Below are 15383 nucleotides of genomic sequence, written 5' to 3'. Positions count from 1 at the left end.
CTGTGATGGTTTGGATTTAGTTTATGTTGATCCTCAGGGTGGCGATACTGAGGTACTAGGAACTTTAAGAGGTGGGGCCTAAAATTTTTGGGAGGACATAGTAAAAGTTATCTCTCCAGTAGGCATTCTCATGCTTTCCAGACTACTCTAGACTATTAAAAGATTTAAGTCCTTTTTTTAAATTATTATTTTCTTTATTTACATTTCAAATGCTATCCCGAAAGTTTCCTATACCCCTCCCCCCACCTCTGCTCCCCTACCCACCCACTCCCACTACTTGGCCCAGGCCTTGCCTTGTGCTGGGTCATATAAAGTTTGCAAGACCAAGGGGCCTCTATTCCCAGTGATGGCCGATTAGGCCATCTTCTGCTACATATGCAGCTAGAGAGACTGTAAGTTCAAATCAGCCCCATCTTACAATTAAATATTAGGGGGAAAGAACCCAATGATTCGATGGAATTCTTAAGACACCAATGAATTAAATCTTAAAACTTCTTAAACATGTAAAAAAAAAAAAAAAGAGGTGGGGCCTAGTGGGTTAGGCAGTTAGGTCAAATGTACTGGCCACCATGAAGAGTAAATTAATTTTCGTGGGACCTTGGTTAGTTTTAAGGATAGCAATACTTGATATTTTGAGGCAGAGTCTCATTATGTGGTCCTGGCTGACTTGAAATTCACTATGTAGACTGACTGCCTTCTAATTGTTTGGATTAAAGGCATGCACAAGCATGCCTGGCTTAAGATAACAACTTTTGGTGGTGGTAGTGGAGGTGGTTGTGGTGGTGGTGATGATGTTTTGTTTAAATGTATATTTGTATCTTGCCTGAATGTTTGTCTGTACGCTAACACTTACATGCTTCAGACCCATGGAAAGCTTGGATCCCCTGCAATTGGAATTACAGATGTTTGTGAGCAACTGTCTTTGTGCTGGGAATAGAATCCAGGTCCTCTGGAATAGTTAATAGCCAGTGCTTTTAACCACTGAGCCACCTCTCTAGCCTCCTGCAGCATAGTTTTATAAAGAAGCAAGCCTAGTCCTTCTTTAGGTGGCTTCCTATTGTGACATGTGATCCTAGTTGTACATTTACTTTACCGTGGTACTGCCTTCTACTACTTTGTGCAGTCAAACTTCTTTTCTTTATAAAATAGCCATTTTAAAGTTATCTCTTATTGTAATGGAAAAGAGAAAAATTCACATTTTACATTTTAAGAACAAGTCCCTTCTGTCTTTAACTCACAACAAATGAGCTCTTTCTGTGCCTCTTCTATTTTTTCCCAGACATTTTTCCTCAGACTTTTTTCTTTCCACATTATATTGCCCCCATGTTGACTAACTCTTCAATTATCCTATCCCGTGTCTGTCTATTTCTATCTCATTAAAATATTAGCACTCTCTAAAACCTATATTTATATTCATTATACATACATAAGAAGTTCCTTTTCTGAACAGAAGGGCTATAAGGAGACAACTCATAAGATGCAAAGGAGGTTATTCATCATATCAGAATGGCTAAGTGGAAGGAAGAACCTACTTTTTCATTGCTGAATACATCTCATGACTCTTGTTAACTGAAATCAAGGACCAAACAATTAGAGACATTCTTTGCTAGATTTCTATTAGAAAGAATACCCACTACCCCAAATTTGCATATAGCCTCAGGGAGAATGCGCATCAGTACAAATTATTTCCTTCCTTAATTCCTTACAGAATTAGTTCCGGTTTCTATTCTACTCTTATAGTCCTTGTAGTTTACCAATGCTATAGGTCTACTTATAGGTCTATTTTGCTTAGAATTTGAGGATCCCAAGGGCAAAATTTGGTCTTTTCTATACGTATCTTTCTATTTTTCTTTTCTTCATTTTTGAGAAAAGCTCTCATGTATCTCAGGGTCTAGGATTTCCTAGGGTGCTCATGAACTTACCACACAGCTGAGAATCACGCAAATGAGAATGACCTTGGGCTTCTGCTCCTCCTGCTTCCAGGGTTATAAGCACATGCCATTATCATGTAGTAATTTGGATAAAATATTTCCTGCATTCTAGACATACACTGTACCAACTGAGCTATGTCACCAGGCCCTCATCCGTAGATTTCTAGTGCTTAGGGAACTTGAAATATACATGAATGAGTGAATGACATAAGAATGTTACAACCAGTAAGAATGGTACAGATCCATTCTATTTCTTGAATGAGAACCTGGAGCTTTCTCTTCTTGCTAACAAGTTCTGAAGACTTGTGGTCATAGCTAAGAAAGTCTTCCTGGTGTGGCTCTTAGTCCCTCACTGATCTGAAGTTCTCCATCTTGTTTCTTGACTCCAGTTACACTTGCTTCCTCGTTAATCCTCAAACCCTCTAATCATTCTCCCATGTGGAGGCCTTTAGCTTTACTGCCTCGTCTGTCTGGGACACTTTGCTCCCAGTAAATCTATCTGATTACGTCATTGTGGTGGTTTGAAAGAGAGTAGCTCCCAAAGGTTTGTATATTTGAACATATAGTCATCAAGGAGTGGAACAATTTGAGAAGGTTTAGAAAGATATGTGGCCTTGCTGGAATAGGTATGGCCTTGTTGATGGAGCTGCGTCACTTGGGGTGGACTTTGGGGTTTATAAACCCCACACTAGTCCCACAGTTGCTCTGTTCCTGCTGTCTACAGATCAGAATGCAGAACTCTCAGGTCCTTCAGATCCGTGTTTACCTGCATGCTGCTATGCTTCCCACCATAACAGACTAAACCTCTGAAACAGTAAGCAAGTTCCCAGTCAAATGCTTTCTTGTATAAGACTTGCTATAGTGATGGTCTCTTTTCACAGCAATAGAATAGGAGCTAACCGTCCCCCTCTTGTTTTATTGAAGTCTGCACTCCAATCAGTCTAACCCACCACTCCCACATTCTGATCTCTTCATGTCTGACCCTTCTACTTAAAACATTCCTTCCCTTAATGCTGAGAGTCAGGAAAATCATGTTCCCAAGGAAAAGCCAAGATTACATGGACTACGCAGGTTATATATATGAATTTAGAGACATAGTTAACATTTAAAGAGAATGAGGTCATGAATTTACATTGAATGTGAAGGTATATGGGAGCAGTTGGAGGAGGGAAATTATGTGATTAAAGCATCATTTCAAAACTTAAAAAACATTAAAAATCCTCCCTTCATCCCTCTGGCCCATTTACTCTTCTTTATTAATCTCATCATTACTTGATTGTATACATTTTATTAAAATTTAAGTTGTATGAGACAGAAACTTTGTTTTTTGTTTACTGCTATTTTCAAGTTTCTTGAATGGAACTTGATTGATAATGGTCATTCAATAGATATTGTTAAGTGACAAATCATTTCTTAGCTGAGATAAAATAAAGGAAAGCTCATTAACTTCTTAGGCTATTAGACTAAGCACAGGATATGTATCAGAGTGAGAAGAGCCTTTAAAGTACTGCATTATTCATTCAATCAAGGCATAATTTGCATGTTTGTAAGAGATACTTTAACACAAAGCTAATTTTTAAAAAAAGTCACACACATGCATGCATACACACATACCATACACACACACACACACACACACACACACACACACACACAGAGCACACCCAAGCATGCTGTTTACCCTATGTTGCTCACACTTTGCCCAATTTCCTAATAGGATCTATTTAATCATCCGTCCTGTATTCTAACTCTTGCCTGTCATTGGTGTGACTCAAGTTGTAAGGTAAGAGGCTGATGCAATTTTCCGCTGTCCTCAAAGACCTTAACTATTAGTGGAGATCACAGGCCACCCACCTTAAATAATGATCATCAGTTCTTACAATGGACAATATCATCAACCTCATTATAAAAGTGAGGGGAAATCAAATCACGAAGCGATATCACAGTCTTTATGTTACACTGTCCTTCATATATGGATTTCCCTAAGAGGTGGCTGTAATATAAAATTTAAAATATGAGATGGTTCTCAAGGTATATCACAGGTGTTTGCAACTAAAGAAGAGAGGATAAGGGAGAAGGAATGTTTGGAAACAACCCAATGATAATTTCAGCTGACCCTATAGTCTGTGTTTGTTACATTTAGACTTTCATAGGTTTTTCTACCATGTGTAAATCAAAGGCTGTCTATAGAACACATGCATCCTTGTCTCTGTCAGGTTCAATCTTTTGTCAAGAAAGGCAATTCAGACACTCCCTAGAGAATGTTGAATACTTTCATTTCATTTTCTTTTCTGTGTATATTGTAGGGAATGATGATGAGGGTGTAGAGACGTAGACTTATTTTATTTCACAAGCATGGAACTCTACATGACTCCCCACATCCATGATAATACATTGTTCAGAGGCAGACAAATAATAGAGCTGTTTTCCATCTATGGTATCAAAAACCTCTTATCTGAGTATATTGAAGGCTAAGATTGGTATGAGTTTGAGGTCGCCTGAACCATATAATGAGTTTTAGGCAGGTCTGTGATACATTGTAAGATCGAGTTTTAAAAGAACCCAAGTAAACAACTAATAAATGAGATTACAGTTGCAATCAGGAACAATTTTACTCTTTGGGAGATATTTGACTATTTCTGCAGACATTTCTGTTTGTTACAACAAAAGAGGAAATGTATTACTGACATGCAGTAGATAGAGGCTGAAGATCATTTGCCAGGGATGATACAGAGGGATTTCCTAACAATTACCAGCCTCAAAGTGTTATAGTACATAGTACAGGAAGGACTGGTTTACAGTTAAGTCTGTATTTCACTCTTAGATTGTATAATAATGCACTCTTAGATGGTATAATAATGGTTTGTATATGCTTGGCCTAGGGAATGGCACTATAAGAAGCATGGCCTTGTTGGAGTAGGTGTGTCACTGTGGGTAAGGACTTTAAGACCCTCATTCTAGATTCCTGGAAGCTAGTATTCTGTTAGCAGCCTTCAGATGAAGATGTAGAACCCTCAACTTTTCCTGCACCATGCCTTCCTGGATGCTGCTATGCTCCTGCCTTGATAATACAGGAGTGAACCTCTGAACCTATAAGCCAGACCCAACTAAATGTCCTTATAAGAGTTGCCTTGATCATGGTATCTGTTATAGCAGTAAAACCCTAACTAAGACAGATGGATATGAAATCACTTATTAAATCAGTGTTATGGCTGACCTAAACATACAGGGATAAACAGATAGTAGAAAAGTGAGGGAATGAATAAAATGGCACAAAAATGAAAAAAAAATCACAAAGAAGTAAAAATTGTGGTGAGTGGTGGTGCTTGATTTCCTTTTATCAGAGCATTCAGGAAGCAGAGGCAGGCAAATCTCTGAATTCAAGGTCAGTCTGGTTTATACAGAGAGTTACAGGCCAGGGCAGCCAGGATTACATTACCTGGTCTACAGAGTGAGTTCCAGGACAGCCAGGGCTACACAAAGAAACCCTGTCTTGAAAAACAAAACAAAACGAAACAAAACAAACAAACCAAAAGGGTAAAAATGATAGGTTTTTGTTGTTGTTGTTAGACAAGAGAGGCCATGATACTGTGATAAATTAAAGTTTGTGCCAACAAATACACACATATAGAAACAAGTGCGTCAAGTTGTGCAAAGATGATGGAGCGCTCTCTCTCTCTCTCTCTCTCTCTCTCTCTCTCTCTCTCTCTCTCTCTCTCCATATATATATATATATATAAATATATATATGTATGTATTAGGAATTAAAGCAGTGTCCTGTTTATACAAGAAAGCACTCTGCCATTAAGGTTGGATCCCAGGCCTCAACTTTCTTTTAGGTTGAGAATAAGCATTGAAGATGTTTTCCAGGTTGCCTTGAATCTGTCTGAAGTCCGGGCAGGTCTTCAGCTTGCAATCTACCTGCCTCACGCTCCTGAGCAGCAAGGTTATTGGCCTATTGCACCAAGCCATTCCTGGTCTTTTTGTGTCACTGCATCCTGAAACTATAACTCTCATAACATATTACCATTCCTTAGAGTCTTACAGAAACATAGCAAGTACAGCAATACCTGCACCTGACTGAAACAAAGGTGAGTTTTTCTTTGTATATATGTGGAAAAATCTATTTAAAAATTCAGAAGAGTAGTTTTTAGGTAGGAATGGTTTATGTAATTCTACAAAAGAATAACAAGCCTTTGTCTTCACCTCAAAGTTCTCACCAGAAAGTATTTTGCAATCTCAAACTGGTTGTGTTCTGAAAATGGAAAACATCCAAATGGAAAAATGAAAGTAATGATTTTTGCCCACAGGGATGTGATTCCACCATTTCTGCTGTGCAAAACTTTGTATTCTGGGACAGATGACAAAAGAGTACCCTAGGCCAAATGCACAAATGCTTTCATTTTCTGGAGAGTGTAAAAATATAGCTTTTAGATCCACTATTCCACTAAAATAGTGTCCATGACATGGAGTTGATTCAGAAATCTAGCACTAGTCTCTCTTACCACAGGTCATCATGAGACTATCTCCAGAAGAATCTGTCACAAGGATGATGAAATAAGAAAGACATAAGCATTTCCCTCACAACTGCCACATGATCAGACATTTTCTTGTAGCTATAAGATAAATTAGTGATGGCTAGTGACAAAGCTTAAAGCCATACCTTAACTCTAAATAAACGTCTGTACAGGATATCATAGTCACTTCACAAGCCAAGAAGTGGTCACTACTGGTGATCCACTTTGATTCCTTTAGCCAGGCTGGATTATGGACACATCTCTGAAGCTTCTGAGTGTCGGCTGGGTAGTAAGGATCCACTCATCCCTTCACTAGAGTACTCCTATGGTAGTTAACCTTGTAAAATTAACAGGGTTCAGAATCATAATGAAAATGCGTCTCTAGATATACTTCTGAGGGATCATTTGACTAGGCTGAGATGGGAAGAGCTATCCCAGCTGTGGGCAGTTTCATTCTGTAGGTTGAGGTCCTTAACTGAATGATAAGAAGGTGAGACGAGCACAGGAATTCTTCTCCCTCTGCTTTCTGGCTGCACATGAGATGCAATCAGCTGCCATAAAATACCCACCATGAAGGACTGCATCTTTAAACTGTGAACCAAAATGAGCCCTTTCTCCCCTAAGTTGGTTTTGCCAGGTATTTTGTGCAAGCAGCATGTAACATAACTAACAGAATCTCTTTGGCCAAATGGGATCTGCTTTACCATCTCTAAATACACTGGAATCTATTTATTCTCAGTGAATGGTTAGTAGTGTTCCTAAGGTTTGTAGTGTAATATGCCTTCCAGAGTCTTCTATGGGATCATATTGAGGTTTGTGTCTTTATTTGGTTTGAATTACCCTTGCTCCAGCATCCTCATACTGCAGACAACTTCCCTCTATTCCCTTCAGCTGAGAGTATTTGCTGAACAAATTGCTTCTATAAGGAACCCCACTTAAAGCTGTGCTAGTATGGAAATGTCTCCAAGGCTAAAATGACTAATTATTATGATTTCCCTAGAACTGAAGATATTTTCAGGAATCGTGATATTTCAGTGCTTAATTCTGGAAAGTTTTGTACAAGGTTCAATGAATGTTTACCCTTGTGGCACATAGACATTGGGATTATACCTTTGTGTCAAGTGACTTGGTTAATCTAGACAACATAGTATTTATTAGTCGTAATCTGACAAACTAGGTATGACATATGACCATAATGTGTGATTCCTTGTATGGTCATTTCTGAGTGACTGAATCCTACCAAAAGTAGGTTTTTTTTTTACCACCTTACAATTCCTTTGTATTCACCAATTACATCTCTTGAGCCAGTTTTCTATATGATGCCAGCTCCAGGATTTAAATCCCCAGAGAAGAAATAGAGAACCTTTCCTAAGACTACTTATGTGTTCAAATGCATGGTCTACATAAGGCCAATGCCACAGAATCTTTATGTAAAAGGTAGTAGATGAGAAAGAGTCATAGAAATAGGTTCTGAGAAACAGGTGCAAGTTATTAGCCTATCTTTAGCCTTAGAGAATCATGACCAACATCGCCGACAGCTTTGACAGCTTTTGTCCCAATTCCAAACATGTAGAATTACATGTGATTGCTGAAGAAACCAGCCCAAATTATTTTACCCTGAGATTCTTGACAAAAAACTCTAGGCAGAAAATTACCTCATATTGTACTTGCAAGATTCTTTTGGACTTTTATCAGGATGATGTATTTAAACCCATCTGAAGCTCTAAATTACTACCCCTCTCATATTTCAAGCCAGTGATTCCCTAAGGGCAATGGTGATCTGTGTTGGAAGATAATTTATTATCTGAATGCCAGCAATTATTAGATTAGCTTAAAGGCTTTTTGTCCCCTACCCCACGATTTTTGAGACAGGCCTTAATTATAGGACCTGGTTAGCCTAGAACTCACTGTGTAGATCAGTAGATCAGGCTAGCCTGAAAGTCACAGAGATTCATGTGTCTCTGTCTTTCAAGTTATCAAAGGCATGCATGACCATGCCTGGCTTTTTTTTATTTTCTATTTGAAAAAAATCATGCATGTAAGGAAGAGGTTTGAGGGTGAAGAATTAGCCACGCTGAAGCTGGAAACAAAATATTTTGCCCTATGTATTGAGGAGAAGCTATAAAAGCATGAGTTTCTCCAACAAGAGAAAAAAAAAAGAATTAACCAGGGATAAGATTAAACCAGTTAAGATGATAAAGTCTGCAAGAAATAACTGATCTTTCTTTCTTTCTTTTTATAATGTCTCATAATCTGTGAACAGAAAAGTCACTTGTTGAAGTTCACAGTTCTTCATTTAGAATAAATAATAAGAATGGAATTATCTTATAGTGTTTCATTGTCACCAATAGAGTATAATACTTAGAGAGGTCATTGGGTTAAAAGCTAGAGTATAAGAATTTTATCCTTTATTGATTTTTTCTGTTATGAAAATAATATATGCTCCTTAAAAATAATCTGCAAATGTACAAAGATGCAATAACTTTATATTTGGATGTATTTTCACTTTCAGTACTACTGTGCATATTTCTGTTATTTTATTCTTAAATATCCCTGTGATCACGCCATAATTTGGAACCTGATATTGCCCCTTACTATTTATCATGGCAAAGTAGAATTTTATAAAAATGAGCATGTAAAGTTATGAATGCAACATAACTTTATATATTGAGTGCTGGCTATATGATAATCATTATGTTAGATTCTCAGACAATTGTGTTTTAACAATGTCATGAGTAATTTTACCTTTTAACATCTTAGTGATAAATAATTCTGTAAATACTTATTGAATACCTATAAAATTTTAGGTATCATCCTAGAATAATAATTTTCATCAATACTGAGCACATTCTGATATGATTGAAATTAGAGTCTACCCATAGGATTATCCATCTGTTCATTAATTACACAATTATTAGTCCCTTATAATATGTGAGGCATTGGACTTTCACATTACATTCATGTTCAGAGATGAGATTACTTATATTGAGAATCAAATGTAAGAAGATAAATGATATTGTGTGAGAAGCTTGAATCTAAAAGATTCAACTGCCAAGATGATAGCAATCATGATACTAAAGCTAATGTGAGCAGCAAGCACAAGTGTAGCAGTGTAGCATTTACCATGTCCCAGGAACTCTTCTAAGGGTCGAATATATATTAATAATTTGACTTTCATTATAACATAATGTTACTATATTTCATTGAACTCAAAATCCTATTGTTCATAAGAAGCCTTTTGATAGCATAGCTTTTGAAGTATGATATTCTAATATATTTTGAAGTACTATATTCTAATATAGATGAAATATGGACATATGTTAATTTTATACAATGTTTTCAATAATAATTAAGGTTATATTAAGTAATTTCTTAGATATCTGAGTGAGAATTTGAACCCACATAATCCATATATACAAACTAAAGCTATTTCCTGCTCTCCGTTTTTTTTTTTTTTTTTTTTTTAATGAGAAAGCCTTTGCTATTTTGCCCAGGCTGGTATCAAACAATCCTCCTGATTCAGCCTCCCTAATGCCTAGGAATATAGAAATGTACTATAGACCTAGCCAACTTATACTTTTAAGTAATATCCATACTATAAATAAGATAATCTTTGAGTCAGAGGTACTGAGAAAACAACTGAATTTTTTCAAAACATCTTAGTAACAGCATACGGTGGAGAAAGAGACAAAGAGAAAAGATAAGGAAAAACCCTTGGCAATACACACACAGTCATTGGCTTGAGTATGTATTCTTAAAGGGATGGACAGTGTGAGATTTGACTTAGAAGGCCAGAAGCCCAGTGCCCCTCATGATCTATTATGTAAAATTTTGTGACCTTGGCCACATCATTTGATCTTTTGCACCTGTTCTGTCATTTATAAAATAAGGGGTCGACTGAAATTGTTTAGCATTTTCCAAAACGTTTGGCCGTGTCTCCCAGAATGAAAGCATTTTACATTGTGATCTAGTACACACATGAATCCCTCACTGAATAAGTGAGGTGTCAAATAATATGTGGCTATCTTTATATGCTATATTCTAAATTTTTTCTTGTCTGTTCCATTCCACCCAAAACTGGAGGATGCAAGTCATTCAACTGATTTCAGGATTCACAAATGAAAGTTAATGGTACAGGTAGGATGGAGCCATCTCACAAGATAAGAAGGTAGACAACAGAAGTGACTACTGGGCTAAGGTTGGACAGGGGTTAGGAACTTGAGAAATAGAAAGTATGCCTGCTTGCAATTTCTTCATAATAGGGTCATATTGTCATTACTTTTAGGAATTATTTTTTTTTCATTACACATTGGGCAAAGACTCAGTGTGTTATATGATATATTTAATGACAAATTAAATGTAACTGAAAAACAGTGTTTCCACAGTCACCTAATTATGAATAAGAACCAGAGTCTGTCTCTCTGTCCTCTTTATAGAGTCCCAATGTCTACCAAAGGTCCCAAGATATCCAGAAGGGAAAGTATTGCTCATCTCTGTCAACCCTCAGGGACAGTTACTAAAGTCATACAGAACATTAATGTCCCAAAAAGCACAGCTTGGAAAATGTTTCTCTAAGGGATTCTAGAATGTATAACATGAAGATACCGTGAGTTCTTTTAATTGCTACTAAAGGACTTTTAGCTTTTGTAAAATGTATTTGTCCTCGGTTAAAAGAAAAGTACAATTCACAATAGAAGCTCAAATAATGGAAAAAATAACCTAGAAAGCCTTCCTAAATTTTTGAAAGAGCAAGAGAATAACAAAATTTAGATGCTAGTATTCATCAACTAGTATTATAATACTTTCTTGATCACAGACATAAAGAGCTTGACATGGAACTATATAATACATGCAACTATATAACTAACATCCAACTATATAATTGCATGCATTTTTACATTACTTAGAAGAGCACAATATGTGAAACAATTGAAGTTATATTGCTCAAATATCTCCCTCAGTTAAGTTGCAGGAATTAATATTTAAAGTAGTTTAAAGGAGAAGGAAAATACTTTACTGCCTTCTCATTTTTGCATTTGCACTTGGATCTAAGATGACAGAAACAACTTGTTTGGGCAATGAAGGGAGAAACAGCAGAGAGTCTGTTTGTCTCATCTGACAGAAAAATGACTAAAATGACTATTGGCCATGTAGTTTCCCAACATGAGTGACTGTATACCCCTATAAAAATTCTGGTCATAGTTGAGAGAGAGAGAGAGAGAGAGAGAGAGAGAGAGAGAGAGAGAGAGAGAGAGAGACTGACTGTTGGTGAGTAAGTGCATGGTGCATGGTTGGTGAGGTTTAGAAATCATCCTACTATTCCTAGTAACTTAGAGACAAGCATGTATTGAACCAACACTTCTATTGTAACCTTAATATGACTTAAACATATTTATTTTATTTATTTTGTAGTAATGATGTTGCTTGATTTTTGTAGACAACACCTGGAGGGAAAATAAGTGACTTCCAGATGCCCTGCCGCAAACATGATTTTGAGGTGACACTTAAGTTCTTGTGCAACTTCCTAGTTCAGATTGATAATCCACATGGAAAGTCCTACCAACCAAAACAACCTTTAGCTCTATAACTATGTAGTTAGACATTTGTCATGTAGAGAACATCTGACATGACTGTAGAGTAGCAGTCATGATATTGGATAGAATAGTGAACATTTGGTGATAATCTTAGTATCAAAAGTCAGAATTCTCAGTAAATTTGGCATAACTACAAAAGGAATTTTATGGTCAGCTATTAAGATTATGAGTTGATAGAAGGCTATGTAAGCAGAAGTATTTTAAATATATTAGTAAGGGGGAAATCAAGTCATAAAACTTTAATTTTTCTTTTCTTTTTTTTTTTTTTTGAGACAAGGTCTCATGGTGTATTCCTGGATGATCTGAACTTATTATATAAACTAGTATGGCCTTGAACTCAAGGTACTCTTGAACTGTCAGTCTCTGACTCCAAGTACTGGAGTATCATGCTTTTTTATTTTAAATTATCTGGTTTGAAAGACAAAAGAGGCTGGTGATATAGCTCAGTAGTAGAGCACTTGCGATCGCACGCCAGGGCAGTGGGTGCTATCTCTGCATTAGGAAAAGGGAAGAAAAAGAAAAAAGATAAAAAGAAGATGACCTTGGACTCAGATAGAAAAATAGGAAAAATATAAACTAAAATTTGGAGAGAGTTATATCTGAGTAGTGAGAATTTCCTGTTTGTTCTTACTGTTGTCTAAAGTTTTCTAGATGAATGTATATGATATTTGCATTTAAAGAAGACAACATGAAGATTCAATCCATATTTAGTCTCACTGTCCTATTTCTGCAATATGCCTTTAAACATTTTAGTATATTTTTACACATATAAGTAGAACGCCTATGTGTATTTTGATTTTCCATATGAATATTCAAAAATGGCCTGACTTCTAAGACTGGTCCCATTCAGGCAGTTAGGTCAGTTTCTTTCTGACTGCACATGGCCACAGGCTTGACCTTTCTAGAAGGTATCATATGATATGGTTTGGAAGGTGTGAAGATGTTTTACCCAGCTCATGAAAGCTCAGAGCTTATGGCTGACATTCTACCCCCAGAGACTCATCCCCCCAGGCTTATAGATTTTTACCCTATTCAAAAGTAGACATTAAACTTTACCTGTTATCTGCATTAAATGAGTAACATATCATTTTCTGGGAGTAGAGTTGAATGAAGAAGACATGGGAATTTAAGGGGAGGTGCAGAGAAAAGAAAGTATGAATGGATATACATGGTATCTTAGAAGTAATTAATATTCATAATAGTAATATTTGAATTTATGGTTTATGAGTCACCAAGGAGCACATTGTCACATTTAGTTTTAATTGAACTAAATAGATTGGCTGTTACCAAGACAATCTTCAGCCTTCATGATTTTTCTAGCAGGATTACTAAAAGCCATAGTTCCACTCATGGAGGATTGAATGCACCTTTAACTTTCCCGCTTCTTCTTCTAATCATGTGTGGTATTAAAAGATTGTCCAAATAACTAGAGTTAGAACAAGTCAACTTATGATTATTTCTAGCTTAACACACACACACAGAGACACACACACACAGACATACACACACACACACACACACACTATATATATATATATATATATATATATATATATATATATATATATATATGTATATACACATATATGTATTATATATTTCCATAGAAACATATAACCATAGAGATATTAAAAATTACCAAACTAATTAGAGGAAAACAGGTGCTTGTCAATTTAATATTCATTGTTTTACTAATAGAATGTTCCAGTAAAACTTTCCATAAACTAAAGCTGTCTTTCTTACAAACCATATAATTTTTACTATTAATATACAAATAATTCAATTGATTACAAAATCCAATGAACCAATTGTAAAAACTGGTAAATAAAAGGGAACAGTAAAAACGAATGATAAAAGAGAAGTAAAAGTAATTAGAGTGAGAGAACAATTGGAGATGAAAGTATTTGTGCCTTTTGCTAAGAACTTTAGCTGGGTATGTTATCACATGTCTGTAACGCCAGCACTCGAGAAGCTGAGGGAAAAGGATAGTGAGCTTGAGGTACACAGTGAGATCTTGCCTTATAAGAACAAAGGCTAGGGATTTAGCTCAGTGATACAACTGTTGCTTAGCATAAATAAGGCCCTGAATTTGTGTCTAACATAGAAAATAATTACACTTGCAGTAACATATATTGAGGGATGATATCAGGATTTTATAATGCTCACCTTTATGGAATGAGTTGTGACTATGGGATATTCAAAATATTATTGAAGTCAGTACTGGAGAACATATTGCAGGAAACAATTGTGTTTTAGCTGATGACTAGAAAAAAAATGATTTAACTGGGTCTCTTGCTCCAGGACGAAATAGTGTTCAGGGTAAACTAGTGTATTTGACAGAGATTACTGTTAATTCAACACTGCCCAATGTTTAGCTACTAAGATACACTGAAGAGGTTAAGTGGGGAACAATCAAAGTGACTTACTGGAAAGGAAGTGCTGGGATGCTGGACCAAAGTCCCTGTGGGCTTCATGCAGTTGTCTGACACGGTCCTCCACAGCCACCTGGGAGGAAGAGAAGAGAAATGATGTTTTCTCATCGCTTTTAATGAGGAACAATTAAAACACTGTTTCCTTGATGGTAAGATGTTTTGGGTCTCTAAGGCTAAGAAAAGACAAGCAACACTTCATAACTCTGGCTTTAATAATTCCTAACTATAATGCTCTCCAATGCTTATGTTTAACAAACCAAGGTCAAACACAACAAAGTTGCTCTATTTTGACAGTTTTAAAATGATACTTTTTATAACTATCTTCACTGGAAATCACCAAAAAAGTGCACAATCTAATTTGTTTTACAAAATGCTGGGAAAACTGTCACAAAGTATTATATTGAGTGCTGATAGAGGCTTGTAAATACATATTTGATTTTGGGTCATAGTTGATGGTTTTTGATACTAATGATTCTTGTTAAATTAATTTTAGTAAATTATGAGTGGTTATCGAGTTATAATTAATTCTTAACAACAAACAATCAAAGGTTGATGATAATTATTAGTCAAGTTTAGCACCTGAAATTTTAGCACTTGAGGTGCTGAAGCAGAGAGGTCATGAACTAAAGCTATCTAGAGCTACATTGACCAGTCTCACCTCAACAAAAGAAAACAAAGCATAATGAAACAAAAACGACAGTAAAACTTAAACTAAAATTGAGTCGGGGAGATAGTTCAGTCAGTAAAGTATTTGTGTCTCAAGAGAAAAGGCCTGACTTTGACAATATCTAGAACCTATGTCAATGGCTCTCAACCTTCCTAATGTTGTGACTCTTCAATAAAGTTCCTCATGAGCCGGGCAGTGGTGGCGCACGCCTTTAATCCCAGCACTCGGGAGGCAGAGGCAGG

At 36.3% G+C, this 15383-nt stretch overlaps 1 protein-coding gene across 8 annotated transcripts in view; it reads right to left on the bottom strand.

Moving 5' to 3' along the window:
- Dmd (dystrophin) overlaps positions 1-15383 on the bottom strand; it is a 2621826-nt gene that overhangs the window by 252626 nt on the left and 2353817 nt on the right. For all 8 annotated transcript variants that reach the window (XM_029534042.1, XM_029534043.1, XM_029534037.1 and 5 more), the window contains exon 61: positions 14469-14547. In XM_029534042.1, coding sequence (XP_029389902.1) covers positions 14469-14547 — 79 coding nt within the window. The remainder of the gene's footprint in view (positions 1-14468; positions 14548-15383) is intronic.

This window comes from Mus pahari, chromosome X, assembly GCF_900095145.1.
Source record: "Mus pahari chromosome X, PAHARI_EIJ_v1.1, whole genome shotgun sequence".
In the NCBI taxonomy this organism is placed as follows: Eukaryota; Metazoa; Chordata; class Mammalia; order Rodentia; family Muridae; genus Mus; species Mus pahari.
This window is presented reverse-complemented; position numbering and strand designations above follow the sequence as displayed.